Source organism: Danio rerio, chromosome 13, assembly GCF_049306965.1.
Source record: "Danio rerio strain Tuebingen ecotype United States chromosome 13, GRCz12tu, whole genome shotgun sequence".
Classification (NCBI taxonomy): domain Eukaryota; kingdom Metazoa; phylum Chordata; class Actinopteri; order Cypriniformes; family Danionidae; genus Danio; species Danio rerio.
In genome coordinates, this window is record NC_133188.1 from 18,405,359 (window position 1) to 18,426,016 (window position 20,658).

Genomic DNA, 20,658 nt, shown 5'->3' on the forward strand with positions numbered 1-20,658 from the left:
AAAAACTTGTTTTTTTTTTGTATCACAACAATAATCAAACAAATGGTTTGATAAAAGGTTACGTTAAAATTAGAAATGGGTTTTCTCTCCATAGTTACAGCTTCGAAGGGATTCAGGTGTCAAACTTTTTGGAGAACCGCAGATCTGCGCAGTGTAGTTTTAACCCTCATTAAACACAACTGATCAAACTAATTGAGTTCCTTCAGTTTTGTTTAAAACCTACAGGTAAGTGTGTTGAAGCAGGGTTGGAACTAAACTCTGCAGGGCTGCAGCTCTTCATGAATATCTGGATATATATTCAAATATAACCTAATTTTGATGGTTGTTTTACACTGCTTTACACTGAAGCCTTACACTGAACGCTTTAATGCAGGCTAAACAAACAGTGACAGAAAACACCTTTAATTAATAGCCTATGAGAGCATTTAGGTATGTCCCACCACAACTTTTTCTGTCATCATTATATTTTAAAGGGAAGACAAAATGCTTCCATACATGTGTTTTGAATGACGCCGAAGGCGATCTCTCTGCAATTGTTATAACCTACGAATTAACAAAAAGTTATTAATCCACGGGTCATGTGTGTTCTGAACTGTGTGTTGTGATCTGTATGGATCACAGATCAACCGTGATCCGTTACACCCGGACTAGAAAGCCCAGTAAGAGCTTGATTAGCTAGCCCACGTGGGTCTGATTGGGGCTGGAACTAAACCTTGTAGGACACCGGCCCTCCGGGACCAAGTTTAGGCACCCTTGGATTAAAGGATCATGAAGGCATGAGGTGTCCATCTGTTTTACTCTTTGAAAGCCTTTATTCCTCCCAGGTGGCCAGTTTTCAGTTCTTCAGTTTGGAATGACACTTTAATATGGTGGCCAAGATTGTTTTCACTCTGAAGTGCCCTTCAGAAAAGTACGATATGGCTCATTTTTCCACTGTATTCTGTAACTAGTACCTGATACTTTTCAGTACCCCCTCGGTTGAGGTTCCAACCGAGCCATACTGTTTAAACATGAATTATACACAGGGCTTATTACCGTTTAGGCTTATAGAATTGTCACTGCAAGCATCATTGTATTCTCGACATAAGACATCAAACTTGCTATATTTAATATACATTTCATATACTGTAGCTTTTCGGAATGGCTTGCCCTAATCCCTTTAAATGGGTTTTCTCTCTATAGTGACAGCTTCAAAGGGATTAGGGCATAGGCATAGTCTACCCTCCCGGATAGAACCTGTAGTTTAACACCAAACAAATTCTCTGCAATGGATCATAGAGGCCTGAAGTGTCCTTCAGTTGTACCCTTTAAAATCCTTCATTCTTAAAAGACCTTTGTAGTAGCCAGTTTTGAGCACTTCAGCTTTGAACGAAACCTCAATATGGCGGCCATGATTAACATGCAGACCAACATTTCAGCATTTGCCGTGCTTACTATTTACGGTATGTTCCAAATGGGATATTCCTCTCTAAAGGGCACTTAGGAGTGAAGTTTTTATAATATCGCAAAAACAAGACACCCAAAATGGCAGCAAAACCATCCATTCCTCACCTAGGTAGTGGAGGAGAAACATTTTGACCTTTGTCTGATTTTCGTCATTTTATCGTTTGTCTTTACTTAGATAAAATTGTTCTCCCTCTGACCATCATTATCTCCCAAACAGGACGACATGGATTTGAAGGCAATGGGGTTTGATATCGCAGAGGGGGTGAATGATCCATATTTACCAGGAGACTGTGGGATATTTGTTTCTCGGGTGGACAAAGGAAGTATCGCGGATGGAAGATTGAGGTGAATTCACATATTGAGCGTTTTACAGATAATGGCCCGCTCATTTCACTGCCCGTCGTTTTGTCCTGACCAGCCGTGTCTTTCTCTCAATAGGGTGAATGATTGGCTGCTGAAGATAAATGATGTGGACCTGACGAACAAAGACAGGAAGCAGGTCATCAAAGCTGTACTTAATGGAGGAGGCCTGATCAATATGGTCGTTCGCAGGAGGAAATCTTTAGGAGGAAGGCTGGTTACTTCTGTTCACATTAATCTCATCGGACACAAAGGTATCACTTACTACTTTAAATTAGGCAGTTAAGAAACTTATTTTATAACTGTTATGGACGTGTATTTACAAGATGATGAATCGCTCATACAAAACTCCCACATTCTTATTTACTGAATGGGGTAGAGAAATCAATTTGTGATTTATGTAACAATCTCTTAAGTACAAAACACTTTTTAGTAGAATGTTGAGTTTGAAAAGATGACGAACAACAACAAAAAAGGGGGGTTTGAGTGGTTCAAAAGACCCCTCAATGACAAAGGTCCAGAATTTGTCTTATACATTAGCTCATGTGTCCTATTTTGACTGCTATACCACCATAAATTGAGAAAATAACCCATTAAAACTGTTTTAAGACCAAGCCGAATCATCTGTTGTCCATCACATCAGTGTGATTTCGGCTAATCAGTTTTGTCCAATGCAAACTATTATTTTTCATGAGTCCAATATCCAGCTGTGCAAGAAAACACAATCGGATGTAAGTGAAGTCATCTGTATTGTTTTTAAATTGAGAAAACATTTACAAGTAAATTTTATTATAAAAATTGCACCTTATTCTTGAAACAGGACTGCAGTATCTCCAGCAGAAAAGATATCCAAGGATGCCTTTGTAAATAAAGACAGCAGAAGTCAATAAATCTTTTGAATCATTTAGCCTGACATGTTTGCTGCTCCAAAATATTTGAAATGTTTCTCAACAATTAAAAAGAATATATTTTAGAGCAGTAATCATAATGCTGTGAAACCGATATTACCGATATTTTTATTCAAGGATATCATACCATCAGAAACGTATCTAGTGTTAAGCACCAAAAGTGGCCCATATTAAACTAATTTTGAAAACTAATTTGGCTATTGTTGTTATCCAAGAATCTTAAATCACATGTACTTTTTTTCCAAGAAAGGTTAGAAAAATCATAAAGCTCTTTTATTATAGTTATGTTTTCATTTTTATTATTAAAATGGGCAAATGTGACTGAGGACAATTGAATGTGCTGGCCAGTTTGTTATTTTCCCAATTAATGTCATTCGGCTACAGTTTTTAATTTAAAACTTGAACAGATTCCATTTTTTTCCTAATGATTTAATGTATACATTTGTATTTTAAAAATAAGTGTTTATTAATATTTCTTTATTCTAAATATTAAGGAAATATTTGGTACATTGAAAAGTGTGGTTATGATGACTTTCCGACCAGCTTATGCAACTTAAAATGTCACTACAATGCAGTATTTAAACATCATATTAATTAAAAAAAATAATGCGAATAACCACATTTCGAGTAAAAAAAAAAAAAAAAAAAAAAGAACCATCCCTTTCACTAGGCTGGTTACGGCCCTGTTTATTCAGAAAATAGATTATTGGACATTAAAAAAAAAAAAATGAGCCTTTCCTCATATTACAGAAATTTATGTACAGTGTGGAATATAAAGGAAATAATTAGTACAAAAAGTATAAAAATATCTGTAAAATAGTTTTTAGAAAGTATCTTGCTGCCTGTGTGAAAATCTTATAATGTTGGCTTGTTTTTTTACAAATATATGAGTAAATCTCTCATTTAAATTAATATTTTGTATAGGATGCTTTATAATATTATATTTGTGCATTTACTTTAGTTTTGCCAGTACTGAAGCCAAATTATATTACAATAATGGTTCAGAAATTCGTAACTCAAATGTATGTTAGAGAAAATTATTAATTTACATATTCCAGGGTTCATACGGTCCTGGAAAACCTGGAAAAGTCATGAAATTTTAAAAAGCCTTATCCAGGCCTGAAAAAGTTTTGGAAAAACAAACAAACAAACCCAAAATGTTTTGGAAAAGTCATGGAAATTTAACAATTAACTGTGTACTTGAAGATTTGTGAGATGAACTTGACTAATACTTGACACTATATTGGATGGGTCAACTTAAAAAAAACTATATGGGTAAAAAGCAATAACTTAAAAAAATCAAAAGCAATTTTAGCTTCGCCTGTCTTTACTCGCTTTCACAGTAACTCGAGATGTATTTTGAGTGTCGTGTCAAGAAACAATATCTAACTGCAGAGGTAAGGGTGCAAAAGGCAAATTTGTACTAATCTTAAGTCTTGTAAAAACACAAGACAACATTTATAAAATTTTCACACACACAGCAAGATACTTTCTAAAAACTAATTTACAAATATAAAAATACAAACTACATAGATTGTCACATATTTTTTGATATGCTGAGATAAATTTTAATGTGCATTTTTTCTCATTTACCACGTGTACGTAGACAATACATGAAACAAGAAACAAGATCATGAATTATTACCCTAAAGATTTGGAAAAGTCATTAAAAAAAGTCATGGAATTTTAAAACAACGTACATAGTAAAATGTGTATGAACCCTGATTTTCAAAAATAGCAAACATTAAGAGAAACAAAACATATATACAATTTTGTTGAAAAGTTTATAATATATATATTTTTTGCAATATTTTTCATGAGTATTATCTTTCTGTTTCTAAAGATGATCTGTGACTAAAATATTATTTTTATAAATATGTATGTTTAATAAATCTGTTTTGTTCAAATGCACCAATATATATTATCCATATTCACTGAGAAATATTTAAAATATTTATTTTCAAAATGAGGTGTACTCCGTTATGCTGAGCACTGTACCTCTAACTTGGTTTTCACTATTATTTGTTACACATCATTATAATGAAGTCATTTGATTCCGTTCTTTTAAATGAAAGTTTCCCAAATCAGAAGTGCAAGTCCATCATTTTAAACCCTGTAATCCCATGTGGATAAAGGCGGATATAAATGATTACATTTAAAGCTGACATGGTGTTAATGGGATAGTTCAACCAATAATGAAATCTATGTCATTTGTTCGAAACCTGTTTGCTTTATTTTTGCTGTTGAGTGCAAATTAAGATATTTTGAAGAATGCTGATTGATGGTACCCATTGACTTACATAGTCATTATTTTCCCTACAATTGACATCAAAGGAGAATTTTTCAAAATATCTTCTGTTCAACATAGGTTTAAAACCAGATAATGAGTGATTGAATTATCCTTTTATGACTGTGACTCATTAAAAGGAATAATGAATAAATAAATAAAGAAACTTCCTATGTCTTCCCTGACACATTTGACTGTTTTCCGTAGCTATTTGCCTTCTGTTTTCTTATTAATGACTCTTAATTCTGCTCCGCACAGACGCTGGTATAGCTCTTGAAGGTGGTGTATTCGTGGCTGGCATCGCACCGGGCAGTCCAGCTGCCAGAGAAGGATCTCTTACCATCGGAGACCGCCTGATTGCCGTAAGTAGTCATGTGAGCCTTCGTCAAACCGAAGCTGTCAAGGATCCGATTTGCTTGTACAAAAGTCTGACCTTAGCGCTCATCACAGTATCCAAACCGAAGCAGATTTTTAATCCACTTCCTTATCTTAAATGCATGGAGGCTCATTAGACGAAGTGCCAATCAAGTCCAGGGCAGTCCTTAAATGGAGGTGCTGAATATAAGACTGGTGATGTGCTAAGTGATAGCTGGCACTCCAGTGATAAGTAACACAGATGTTAATCCTGAGAGCAGATCAGGTGTTACTTTTAACTGCATGCTGGATACGGGGTGGTGGATATCTCTAACCTTTTGGCTCTGATGCTGGACATGTCAGATGGTTCAATCAATAGTGTCACATCTGTCAATTCTTATCAGCGAAGGAATAGTTCATTTAAAAATTGCAAAAACAAGACATTTTTAGGTAACATATTAGTCATGAAATGACTTTTCGATTTTTATTGATTATATAATTAATGTACTTAAAGGTGTAGTTCACTGACAAATCTAAATGTATTACCCTGCTTACCTGTCAGTGATTTCAAATCTTTCTGAGTTTCTTTGCTCTGTTGAACATTAAAGAAGATGTTTTGATACATAAATGTTGGAAACTAATTGCCATTCACATTCATTGTAGGTAACAATACTATGGAATCTAAGACTATCAGTTTTGTGTTTAACAGAAAAAAAGAAACTCAGACAGATGTGAAACAACTGAAGGGTGTATAAAGGATCACAGAATAACATTTTTAGGTGAACTATTCATTTGATGCATCTATTTATTCATTACAAATATTCCTTGAAAACTTACTGAAATGTATTATATTATATTATATTATATTATATTATATTATATTATATTATATTATATTATTTTATATTATATTATATTATTTTATCACAAAAATGGTTTAATACTTGAATTCCTTGGTAGAGAATTGTTCTTTTTTTTTTTCTTTTTTTTTTCTTTTTTTACAATTTTACCAAAAACAAGACTTTTTGTCATGTCATTTTGCTTGCCAGGTAGATGTGGCTTGGTTTAAACCCATTATGTAAAGTTTTACAAGATGTAAAATAAGTTTCTGATGTCTCTAGAGTGTATATGTGAAGTTTCAGCTCAAAATACAACAGAACTAGTATTTTATAACTCTTTGATCCAAATCCTGCACCATTTTGGTGACTGTCGCTTATAAATCAAATTATGTTATGCTCCCAGCCCTCTTTTTAAAAGTAAGCAGAGCTATAAACACCTGTGTGTCAGGTCAGCATAGTGGCAGATTTAAAACAGGACTAACAGTGGTTAGTGGTGGCTCAAGAGAAGGTTGTCTAAGATGACTAAAATTTGGCAGATAAACATAAACATAAAGATAAACAGAGAACATTCCTAATGGGCAGTAATTTCCCCCTCTAATGACTTGTAGAAAGGGAGAATGTCATTCTAAGTGTTTTTGCACACTATTTTTATGAAGAGTGATTATAAAAAATCAAGATAATTAACTTTTACTAGAGGCAGGCTAGTAAAAATATTCATATATTTATAGCCCCCTTTGAATTTTTTTTCTTTTTTAAATATTTACCAAATTATGTTTAACAGAGCAAGAAATGTCTAATAATATTTTTGCTTCTGGAGAAAGTCTTATTTGTTTATTTCGGCTAGAATAAAAGTAGTTTTTAATTTTTTTAAAAAACATTTTAAGGTAAAAATTAAAAACCTCTTTAAGCATTTTTTTCTAATAGTCTTACCCTGACCTGCCTAATTAACCTAGTTAAGCTGTATAGAAGTGTCTTAAAAGCATCTTGTAAAATATTATTTTCTGTCATCATGGCAAAGATAAAATAAATCTGTTATTAGAAATTAGTTATTAAAACTATCATGTTTAGAAATGTTGAAAAAAATCTCTCCGTTAAACAGAAATTGGGGAAAAAATAAACGGGGCTAATAATTTAGGGGCGCTAATAATTCTGACTTCAACTGTATATCTAGTGCTGAAATTTACAACAAAATTTGTTTCGACTAGCAAAGTACAATTTGAAATTGGATGCTGTTGGTTGTTGTGTGTGGCTGACTTCAGACCTGACAACTAATGGCATCCTATTTCATTTGAGGGCTACATTTGATGAATAACAGCTCTTGAGTTCAATCTGTTCCTTACATAAAGCTATTTTATGACTTGAAATACAGTGTCATGGATCACTTTTATGGAACCTCTAGGGTGCCATTTTCCCATAGTCTTCTATAAGATTAATTTACACAGCCAGTGCTTTTTGTTTCTAACATTTCTCCATTTGATTTTAGTTTAGGTATATAACGACTTTACAGTGGTAATGAGTTTTAATTCTGAGTAAAGAACTTTTCAAGTTTAACAAGATGGAAGGACTTATCTGGAGATCTTAAAGTACATCCCTTCATTCAGCAGGCGTATCTCTTTGTCTCTGTTCTCAAGTTTCCAAAGTCATTTCTTGGTTTGAAAATAGAAGGATTGAAAGTTCTGCACTTTTTTTTTTTTTGGTGAAGCGCTGACCTAAATTTCTTCTTCCCCAGATAAATGGGATCGCTCTGGATAACAAATCTCTGAGTGAATGTGAGGCTCTGCTGAGGGGTGGCAGGGACTCGCTCGCTCTCTCTCTCATGAAGGTGATTGTTCTCTCTCTGCTGTCTCATTACCACATGCCAAGCTGCTGCCGTGACATTTATTCCAAGCTGGATTTGAGACAGGCCTGTCTGAGTGAGAATACGAAGTCTTCAGGCATTACTGATGGAATCAAGTTTGGAATATAGGCTAGTTTGTAGATGTTCTTTTTTAATGCTTTTAGTAGTTAAGGCTCTTCTTAAAAGAATGTTTACTGCTTGATGCTGTTTTAAATATTGTGAATAGTTTTAATGGGATAGATTACCAAAAATAAAAATGAAAAACCTCATCATTTACTTTTTTTTTACTACTTATTTGATTTTATTATTCTGTTGAGCACAAAGGAAGATGGTTGCTGGTATCCATTGACTGGCCATCCATAGTAGGAAAAATACTATGGAAATTAATAGGCCACATCAACCATCAGTTTATCAGAAAAAAGAAAGTCAAATCAATTTTGAGCAAGTGAAGGGTAAGGCAATGATGACAGCATTTTTATTTTGGTCGGAACTATCCCTCTGAATTAGGAATGTACATATTATTTTTTTATATTTAAAAAATAATATTTATATATATATATATATATATATATATATATATATATATATATATATATATATATATATATATATATATATTTTTTTTTTTTTTTTAAATTTTTTTTTTATTATTATTTTTTTTTTACTTTGTAGTTACAAAAGCTGCATCCTAAACGGCACACTATACACTATGTACTTACACACTCAACAGCATAGTATAGGTATGTAGTGTCGTCTCAAATGGAACACAAATGTTTTTTTTACTAAGCGTAAATTTAAACCGTTACCTATGGAGTCAATCTAGGGCCATATATACTTGCAACATTAACGAAAGATTTGCAAATGAAATAAAGTAATGACCAAAAAAATGGTGAAAAATAATACAAATTGCGGGCGATGCAGTGGCGCAGGCATGATCACTTCACAGCAAGAAGGTCACTGGTTCGAGCCTCGGCTGGGTCAGTTGGCATGTGTTTGCGTGGATTTTCTCCGGGTGCTCCGGTTTCCCCCACAAGTCCAAAGATTTGCGCTATAGGTGAATTGAGTGAGCTAAAATTGTCCGTAGTGTATGTGTGTGAATGTAAGTGCGTATGGGTGCTTCCCAGTGATGGGTTGCAGCAGGAAGGGCTTCCGCTGCGTAAAACATATGCTGGATAAGTTGGCAGTTCATTCCGCTGTGGCGACCCCTGATTAATAAAGTCGAAAATAAAATGTATGAATGAATGAATACAAATCCAGAAAAAAAAATCGCAATGGGAAAATTGAGTTTTGAGAAATAAAAAGGAATTTGAGCTGCAAAAAAAAAAAAAATTATATTTCTCAAGTCAATTTTGCGAGTTTTACTGTTCAACGGTTTAAACATCCCCTAAAAACAGTTTTAGCTTATGTTGATTAGATCTGACAGCGATTCATGGCTGATTTCCTTTGTGTCACGATGTTGCCAGCTGATGACGTCACTTCATAGGAGGCAGGTCCGTGCATGCTGTACACGCCCCAGTTCCTGTGACTCTGCACACTTTTCAAATCAGGGCCAGAAAGTGAAACGCACAGAAATGTGAGTGCGAAAAGAAAACAGCATCGCTAACTCACGGTTGACTGAAAAGCTAATCAAAATGAGCGTTGCAATTGACTTGAGAGGTTTTGTAAAGGCAACACTGGAAAATTTTTTTAGCAAATATATGTATATATTTTTAATAGCAAATATTAAAATTTAGATTTTTATTTAGTTCTTTATTTATAACTTTCTTTTATGTTGCAAGTTTATAGGGCCCTAGATTGACTCGATAGTTTCCCTGATGATGTTTGCTAAATTAGCTAAATAAATGTTCCAACTACCTAATAATACCTGCCATGAGTATAACCGCATTTACCATTGAGAGGCGGTGTAATAAATAAAGTAATCCAAAACGAGCATCCAAAGGATCCGCCCCTTCTGCTACGTGTGCATCATCCGGGTAATTAAAGAGTTTTCAGTGTGAGTGCACTACTTACACTATTTATACAACCTAACGGCGTAGAATAGTGCAGAAGTATGCGATTTGAGACGCACCCAATTTCCCAATAATAGTTAAATAATTTATTATATACCGGGAGTCTAATAATAGCTAATGAAAACTAATAATGCATAAAAATCTGGGCACTGACTGAATAAAAAAAATAATTTTAATGTATTTTATTAATATTTTCTATTAACACCTATACTATTTCATTAAAACCACCTAAAAAACTGAAATAAGTGTATTTAATAATCAGTTAATTATTGAAATCAATGTATTATTCATCACTAAAATAGTTAAGTTATTTTTGTAATTTAATTGCACATAAGGTCGTTTTAATATCAGCTTTGTAAATATATCTAATAATGGTATGGGTCTTTTTCAGTTTGTTGGTTAATATGAATATTTATTTGTGTAATTATATGTTTTAAAGGGGGACTATTAGGGGCTTCTAGGTCTTCAGAGAGTGCCTTATAATGTTTTGGTAATTTATTCAATTACCAAAAAATACTTATTTTTATGCACATTTTGGATATGCGCATAAAAATCAGTTGATGGAAACGCCAAGATGCACATTAGTTTTGAAAATGCGCATGAAAGTGTATGCGCATAACTGAGCAGGATAAACTTTTTATTTGATGAGAAAAGATGTGTATAAACTATGATGAAACACTTTTATCGAACAAATTTCAGTATGCACATTAAAAAAGGCCATGTAATTTTGTTAAGAGATCATGTGATGATAAAAATGTGTGTGAATGGACAAACCCGCAGTTTGAGCACACTGTAAAACAACCGAAATGTTGTTTTGGTCATTGTAAAATGCCTTAACTGTTTCAGTATTAGTGTTATATTATTAATTACCTCCAGAATCAAGAGCGTCTCTGTTCCACGTCTCACGCCTGTTCACTCTATGTGAGGATTGCCTTCTGAGGCGCAAGTCATTTAGTAAATAAAGAAAAGATTTACACAGTTTCTGCTACCTCAGCAAATTCTGTTTTTACTGTTGATATTTGGCGGCAGTTAATTGGCAAGTGACAAATTTTTTTTCTTTGACTCATTGGATGGAACCACTGCTTTATTCACATGTCTTATATGCGATAATCCAGTTTTGCGCATAAAGTTCATTCTCATTTTTGGATAGAAACATAGCTAATGCAAAAACTGTTTTCAGTGTGATCTGCCCCTTAGAGCAGCATTATAAAAACATTGAGAGGCGTCTTCAACATTATAAAAGTTTGCCATTTTAAAAGGTTTTTAATTTTAAAATAAAATGTATATTTTTACAATACATTACACCAAGAAGATTTCACTCTGATTCAATTTCAGAACAGACTTAATCAAATTTCAGTGCATCCCTATCAATATGGTCCCTATCATACACCCTTGCAATGCGGCGCAAGGCGTGATGCAATTGTTGTTTGCTAGTTTCAGCTTGGCGCACGAGCTGTTTTGACATTTTGCGCCTCGCTGTTTAAATAGCAAATGCATTTGCTCTCATATATGTGCCCATAGGCGTTCTGGTCTAAAAAACGAGGCGTGTTGAGGCACATTGCTGGCGCGTTGCTATTTTAAAAAACATATATAGACGGTTCAATAGACCAGAACAAATCAGGTCTATTGTCCAGCACAAAGCGCGCTAGTACACACAGGGTGTACATCAATTTGCAAATATCTTTACAAATGAAAAATAATTAAATGAATAAAATATTACAAAAAATATTATTTTTCAGCCTAGATAAATATAAAAACCATACCTCCATGCTTTCTTTATCTTGGGGGCTTTTTCAGTTTATTCATAACAATTTGCTTTTGTATAATGTCATTATTATTTGCAGCATTATTTATTATATGCTTATTTATATTTGTTTTATTAAAAACAAGCTTAGATTTGCCCACCTGTCAGGTTTTAGACCATATGGGGCACAGCATGTGTATTTGGATAAAACTCCGTTTTTGACCACACTTTGTTTTTATTGGTCATTTATTCATTTGCTGGAAATAACAACTGAATTTAGAAATAGTTTTGAAACAAATCTTTGCACTTAACAAACAAAATTAATTATTTATAGGCTAATAGATGTCTGTACGTACAACATGTTTCCTTATCCACGAGAATGAAAGTGAAAGTAAACAATTAAGAAGCTCATTCTCTCATTCTCATGCTGTAGATGCTCTGTTTAAATGTTTTCTTGCTAGTGAAGGGTTTAGTTTTTCCACTTACAAAGTCCGCCATGTAAATAGCAAAAGCACCATGGCGCGATGCAACTGACTCCTAAAGGGAATGGGAGATGAGACTCTGATTGGTTTATTCTCAAAACACACCTACAACCTATTAAGAGAATAAGCTCAATCCTGTTAGATCATGCGCCATGGCGCAAAGCGGATTTTTCCGTCTTTAAAATAGCAAAAGTGGATTCTGACATACCCCCTGCGCTTTGCACTTTGCGCATGGATGGTCAAAATAGAGCCCTCTGTCTTTTTGGAGAAAACAAAAACAAAATTCAGAGTTTACTCAAACAGTCAAAGTATTATGGGTAGCCATTAAACTTTAAACAGGCCTCCATAACAGTTATTTCTCTACTTTATTTTGTATTATTGATGTTATGGTATATTTCTCCCAGCCATCCTGAACCTGTCCATTAACAGTTCTTTCCCCAGAGCACATCAGGACAGAACATCTTCGAGAGCCTGAGGGAGGCAGAGAAATCCAATGGCAGAATCCACCTGACAGATGTGCACTCACGAAACAGCAGAAACCTCAAACACAACAGCTCCACCCAGACAGACATTTACAGCTGTGACACGGCCGGAGAGAGACGAAAAACCAGATCTGATGCAGAGGAGAGCCTTTTTTCTGAAAGGAAGGTCTTCCCCATATCCACCTTGCACCCAAACACACTGCGACCTGCTTCAGAACTGGGACCAGTCCGTTACAGCGCCAGCGCCTTTCAGGAGGTCTGCTACACTCGCTCAGAGTCCGTCGGCCCTGAATGTGTAACGTTGGAGACCACCTTAGAGAAGAAACATAGTGGCGGCACTTGGCCCAAAATGGTGGTTGGTGTCGCGATGACCACGGACAGCCCAGCGCAGCTTTCCATCTACAGGTCACCCAAACAAAGAAAGTCCATCTTTGATGCCGATACCTTCAAACGACCTGATACCCCCTCAAAAGCTGATTACCATGGCCCTCAGCCTTTAAAAGCAGACTCCGCCCCCACACCCCCAACCCCGCCTACTCGCAGCGACTCCTTTAAATTCAAGCACAAACATCAGGGAAGCTCCACCTCCGAGTCCACCATTAGTGCCATGTCCATCTCTGAACCTAAGCAGGAAGATCGTAATGGGAACTTGTACTTCAGTGAGGGTAAAGTCTTGAGCTCCAGGAAGTCCTGTGAGGAGGACATCGGTCGGATGTGGGCGGAGGAGCCCGAAGTGAAGCGTCCCAGGCCCAAATCGGCCCCGGCCCTCAGACGCAGGATGACTCCTCAAAACATTCCTCTCCAGAGCTTCCAGGTGAATTTATAGATCCGCTGGGCTCGACACAGCCAGACACCCTGCCTGTTTTAATTAGCCTCGCAGCCTGAGATTGATCTCCCACTGCACCAGCAGGATAGAGAGAGGGGAAGAGAGCATTAGAAATGCTGACGCACGCCTCTTTATAATATGCAGAAAATTAGCAAGTGGTTTAGAAGATATTATATAATTCTTAATTTTAAAAATGGTCTAGTAATTTTATGCATGTACTATAATAAATAAAGCCTATATTCAAATATTTATTAAATATACACTACCGGTAGAAGTTTGGGGGAGTTTTTTATTTATTTTTTTATTTAAATTATTTTGTTCAACAAGGCAGCATTTATTAAATGTAAAAAAAAAAAAAAAAGTTTAAATATTTAAAAACATTACAAAAAAACTGCTTTCTTAATGTATGTAGTTTCAAATGAAATGATTAATCCAGTATTGCTTTTATTACTATTACCATTAATAAAAATAATATTGGTAATAATAATTAGTATTGATTTCAAAAGGATCATGTGACTGAAGACTAGAGTAATGAAGCTAAAAATGCATCATTACAATCACTGAAATAAAATATTAAATTAAATGATAAACTACTTTTAAACCGTTATTTTATAGTGCAATACCATTTCACAATTTTACACATTTTTCTGTATTTTTGATAAAATAAAAGCAGCCTTGGTGAGCAGGAGAAGCTTAATTGTAAACATTTAAAAATACCACTGACCTCAAACCTTTTACTGGTAGTGTGTGTATAGTATATATATATATATATATATATATACACACATACACACACACACACACACACACACACACACACACACATATATATATATATATATATATATATATATATATATATATATATATATATATATATATATATATTAAAGAGATAGTCCACCAAAAAAAAAAACCTTTACTCATCCTTAAGTGGTTCTAAACCTTTGAGTTTCTTTCCTCTGTTTAACACAAAAGAAGATATTTTGAAGAAAGCTGAAAACCTGTAATTAATGTAATTCATAGACATAAAAGCAAATATTATGGAAGTCAATGGTTACAGATTTCCAACATTGTTCTAAAATAATTTTATTTTTGTGGTAACAAATGATGACAACATAATTATAATTTTTGGGTAAACTATCCCTTTAATTTTATCAGGTAATAATATTGAATTTATTCTTAGCTACAATAATAATAATAATACGGAATATTTATTCATTTTATGAAATGCGTAACATTATAAATTTCACATTTGTATCAGTGCACAAAATTTCTAGGCCATCAATTTTCCTTAAGATGAGATAAGAAAGATGTTTGTTCATTTAGTTTCATACATTTAGACTGCCCAATTAACCAGTTTTGTGCTGAGTCTAATCAAAGTACCTTTAAGGCAGAGGTGTCCAAACTCGTTCTTGGAGCACCGGTGTCCTGCATATTTTTGTTCCAACCTATATAAACACACCTGAACCAGCAAAACAAGCTTTTTCTGGGTACACTAGAAACTTCCAGGTAGGTGTGTTGAAGGAAGTTGTAGCTAAACTATGCAGGACACCAGCCCTCCAGGTCTTAGTTTGGACAGCCCTGCTTTAAGGCAAGCCATTTCACTCGTCGGCCATCTTTGAAACGCATCTTGGACAGTATGCTTGAGTTTTCTGTTTGAGTTTGGTAGCGTCATATTTTCAAAATTTGCTTGCCAAGCTAATGATTACATTTTATATTAGGAATCGACAATAAACTTGTTTCTTTAGTTTCATTTCTAAACATTCGAATTACATAAAATCTGCAGAAACTAACGTCTGATCCAAGCCCCTCCCCTGGAGAATCGTCAGTCTATAGTGATCGTTGATTGGCTTCTATACTAAAAGACAGGGCTTCTTTCACCATATTGACTGTTACCCTTTCCCAATTCAAAACTATATACGAATTACATGTCTTGCGTATTCTAGTTTTTGGTCTAAATCTGAGTCACATGCTGAAAAAAAAAAAAAACTTCACAGTTAATTGTTTATTTATCTTTAAGAATATTTGTATTTTTGTTGTCCTGTAATTCATAGAAAATGTTTACATTTCTGTGGAGCTGTAGCCTAGATTATCTAATGCTGTGTTATGTGTGCCTTTGGCAGAGTTACTCTAATGACGGTGACTCCGTGGAGCAGAGGGAGATGCTGCGCTCCTCTCCTAACCGACCTCACAGACACAGCGTGGGTTTCGTGCCTACGTCCTATAATGGAACCCTTCCTCCCAGTAAGTTACACCCGCTTCAATCACAGCCCTAGTTTAATGCATCTCTCTAAAAACATACTTCCTACTCAGTCTATATCTGCATTTACTCAGCGCAGTGCAGTTCATCTTTACTCTGAACGAGGTAGCCTACAAAATTGATGTTTACTTAATTTTATGAAGAACTTTGTACTGTCTAATTAAAATGCTCATTTATGATAACAATGCCACATAAGGTTGAATGAGCTTGTTGATTTAGAATTTTTGAATATTCATGCCGTCATTAGTATGAAAATGAGGAACTTGACTGCATTTTTTCTGGTTTTACATAGTTTTTTGAAGCGTAATGATGGATTCATGGCAAACACAAAGGGAATGTTTGTTGAATCATTCACTCTTAGTGATACAAGATGTTTTTCAGCTGTAGTTTGATATGATTTATTTATTTTGAACAGAATATCATACAATAAAATACTTTTTTAAACAAAATACATTTCATAATTAACAAAAATATTTACTTTTACATATACACTTAATATCACAAATGAATTTAGCCATTATGAAATGGAGCGGGATGAAACACAAGCCTATTATATTACCCACTCTATTACCACATCATACGTCTTTGTAACATCGGGGAGTAACACCAACAACTGAGGTAAGATCCAATATGCAGGTTTATTCACAGTCAGGCAAGCGGTGGTCAACACAGGTGCAAACAGGTGTGTGAGGATAATCCAGAATCACAGTCGAATACAGGCAAGAGGTCAGAAAGGCTGGCGGCAGGCAAAGAAGCTAACAAGGCTAACGGTCGGTACACAAGTTAACTAGACTGGGAAACGTGTTGCAATGCTACTGTGACAGATAACATGACTCGGCAAACTAAAGGGGTGAATGTGTGGCTTAAATAGTGTGTGTTTATCAGTCTCTGACAATCCTCAGGTGGTGTGAGTGTGACCGGAGTGCATGTATGAATATGTAGTCCAGAAATGTCAGATTTGTAGTCCATGGTTATTGTAGTTGCAAACCAGCGATCTTATGGGAAATGATCGCTGGTAATCGTGACAGTCTTTCACGTCAATTTTTTTCTTACTTTAAAATTTTACATGAAGAAAAGTTGAATAATTTTAAACTTGTGTGGAAGATGCGGTTAAGATGAATATAGCACATTTAAGAGAAAACCTTTTTATTTAAGAGAAAGCCACATTTATTGTGATTATGTAAAATTGTTTGTTCATTGTTGTTATAAGATATTTAAGTGTCACTCAAAGATTTTAAAGATAAAATGTTTTACATTTCTTTAAGTATAAAAATGGCAGTATTATGTATTTTTTCAAACTATCCAATTAAACTTTTTTTAAATTCACATTAGGGTTGCACAATATATTTTGTTTTGTTTATATTCATTATATATAAATGTAATTTCACCAGTTGATTTTAATAGCTCTATTTGGAAAGATTTTATTAATTTAGATTGACTGATGATCAAGTATTTTTCTATGCTGGTTTCTATGATTTTTCTGGGGGTTTTTAAGTACAGGAATTGTACCATCAAATAACATGGTCATCATTGTATAAATAATAATAATTCACATTTTTTTACTCATAAAAAGTTACTATAGTTCAAAAGATTATATGAAAATGTTTAATAAAAATGAATGCCACACAAATCAGCTATTATAATCAGCTAATATGTTTTATTATTACATTACTGCATATACAGTACATAGCTGTTATAAATTTTACAAAATTATATGGTGAACTCAGTGCTGAGTAATTGTAATGCTTATTTATGATAATCATCAAAAACATGGCTAATCGAGCTTGGTTATTTCTACATTTTGTCATTGAATATTTATTCCATCACTTTGTATGGAGCTATATATATATATATATATATATATATATATATATATATATATATATATATATATATATATATATATATATATAAGTGCTGTCAATCGCTAAAAAAAATTTTTTTTACTAATTTTTTATTTTTTTACTATTTTTTACACCTTTTAAAAAAAAATTAATCGCGATTAATCGCATTCAAAATACTGAAACTTGTCATTTTGGCTATTCAAATGTAAAATTAATGTAAACGCAAGACAAAAACTATTAAAATTCAAAATATAATTGTTTATTAGAATTAAAACTCAAAATATAATTGTTTATTAGAATTTTTGTTTAACCTGTAACACAGATTTCTTCAAGTAAACAACATACCCACAATAAACCATCAAGATCCTGGCTTGACAGTCGTATTTATTAAAGAAATTAAAACACAGGCATGTTAATGACATTTAAATTTCAAAACAATCAATGCCAATAAAGAAAACACTGATTTCCATGTTGGATTCTAAGTGGACTGCAAAAAAATGCCAAAATACAGGAATTGAGATATTGAAAATGAACAATTATAATAATAAACTATAGAATATAAACTGTTGAACTCATTGTAAATTTTTATTGCTGTGAGTTGAGAACATTAGTTATAGAGTAGAAACAATTTTGCTTAATCCTCCTTTACATTCATCCAGTTGCTAAGACTAGGAGTTTTCCGCAAGTGCGCAGAGACTCCCAAATGCCCGCAAATGAATAATAATTTCTCGCAAACCGGTCGTTAAATACATTGCACACCCCTCTACCCCGCATCCCTCCTAGCTCTTCAGGTAGCCTATGTCGCGCGCAACTCACCCCCACCGTCCTTCAGGTACGTCTTGTGCGCACACGCTTCTACTCAGATATGTCGCTCACTCCATCCCTGACACAGACACACACACAGACACACACAACGCGCTGCAGACGTTTTGGCCCCAACGGCCTTCCATACTGGAGCGACTCCCCCCAGATTCAACACGCATGATCACGTTCATCAAATTTACTTAAACTAAGCATCCTAAAGTATTATTGTATTTCACAAGGATTCTGACACAACAACGCGAAGCATACGCTTTCATTGCATTTATTGAGGACACACGCTAAACTTGGAGGGCTCATGCTGAAAGGCAGAGTAATGCCCTGTCTTTGACAGCTCGCGACTTCACCAGAGACTTTCTGAGTACATTCACATAAGTTTTTAATATGATTAAGATTATACTCTTATTAAAATTCTACCGTGTAGCCTAAGCAGTTATTTTATTACCTTAAAGGAACACCGAGTCACGAAATGCGGAGGATTTTCTTTCTGTTCGCCATGCGGTATCAACTTACAACAGAAGTCGAAAGGTAAAAATGAAACACCCGAAATTGCATGAAACTCTGGAGAGCCTGGTGATGCGACATTAATTATTTTATACTGAAACTTGCCTTCAAAAAGTGCTTCCTTGGTCTTATCCACATTTCTCGCATGTTAAACACACGTCCACCACAACAGGAAATAAAAAAACCTGCAACTGCGTTAATTGCGTTCATTTTTTTAAACGCGCTAATTATTTAAAATTAATCGCATGCGTTAACGCACTAATTTTGACATCCCTAATATATATATACATATATAATATTTTTTTCCTGATTTATTCTCACAAACCTATTCTTGTAATTTAGACCTGAAATTATTCAATTTAGTTATGCTTAACGTGATGACATAATATTTACATTGTTTGGGCTTTGGATTTTTGTAGAAACAGGACAGAACACTGTGGGTCCTCAGTCATGTGACTGCACAGTTCACATGGGGTTTGTTTTATAATGAGGTCTATTTTTACTTGATTTGAATATTCAGGCTTTGGTCAGCATGGCTCCTTCTGAGCTTCCCCACTGTCTGCTCTTCTGTCGCCCAGAGCAGCTGTTTTAATTTAACACAAGCAAAAGGCAAAGCGAGGCAGCATTACAGCAAAACTCATGATGGGACCATATCATTTTTGAAACATTGATGGCTCTAGTCCTATGTTTTTTTATTTTGGAGACTATTATGTTTGTTTGTTTACTTACTTACTAGTTTACTTGTTTACAAACTTCATAACTGTCCTACAGTAAAATACATATTAAGGAGCAAATACTGTGTAATTTACAAAAATCTTTAACATTGTATAGCACAATACAACAACAGTCATTAATGATCATTGTGTTGTACATAAATTTAAAAACACATAAAAGAAAAAAAGCAAGCTCAAATAACTCTGGTATTAAAAGCCTTTCCTGAAAGATAAAGTTTTTTTTTTTTTTTTTTACCTTGAACATGGATAATTGTGGCGATAATTTTGATAGAAAGAGGTAGACTACTCCACAATTTGGGACCCATAAAAACATAAGCCCAGTTTTCCATTTTCTCTTAAAAGTCTTTGGGACTTTAACTGGGGAATTTTAACAATTTCTGACATGATGACCTTAAACATCCAACAGATATGTTAACTGGCTACAAGTTCAGATAAATAAGAAAGTGCCCGATCCTTTAAACTCTTAAATACAAATATACATAATCTATCATAAAATTTGCAGTAAGTTGGGTACTTTTTCAGGGTGTTTTTTTTTTTTAGTAAAAAGTACCAAACAAATACTTATTCATTCATTTTCCTTCGGTTTAGTCTCTTATATATCAGGGGTCGCCACAGTGGCATGAACTGCCACCTATTCAGTCACAACCCAGTACTAGGAAACACCCATACAGGCTCATTCACACACACAGTCATACACTATGGCCAATTTACTTCATCCAATTCCACGTCTTTGGACTAGAGCACCCAGTAGAAACCTACATGAATATGGGAAGAACATGCAAACTCCACACAGAGATGCCAACTGGCCCAATCGGGACTTGAACCAGCGACCTTCTTGCTGTGAGGTGACATTGCTAGCCACTTTGCCACCCCCAAACAAATATTCCAAAATTAAATTATGATTTAGTTATTCATGGGTT

General features: G+C 34.3%; 1 protein-coding gene across 9 annotated transcripts in view; it reads left to right on the plus strand.

Moving 5' to 3' along the window:
• dlg5a (discs, large homolog 5a (Drosophila)) overlaps positions 1–20,658 on the plus strand; it is a 155,221-nt gene that overhangs the window by 81,290 nt on the left and 53,273 nt on the right. For 5 of the 9 annotated variants that reach the window (XM_068212910.2, XM_005156681.6, XM_068212911.2 and 2 more), the window contains 6 exons: positions 1,664–1,791; positions 1,885–2,060; positions 5,260–5,363; positions 7,924–8,016; positions 12,696–13,562; positions 15,701–15,821. In XM_068212910.2, coding sequence (XP_068069011.1) covers positions 1,664–1,791; positions 1,885–2,060; positions 5,260–5,363; positions 7,924–8,016; positions 12,696–13,562; positions 15,701–15,821 — 1,489 coding nt within the window. The remainder of the gene's footprint in view (positions 1–1,663; positions 1,792–1,884; positions 2,061–5,259; positions 5,364–7,923; positions 8,017–12,695; positions 13,563–15,700; positions 15,822–20,658) is intronic. The other 4 variants (XM_068212912.2, XM_073919876.1, XM_073919873.1 and 1 more) reach the window with 1 other exon arrangement.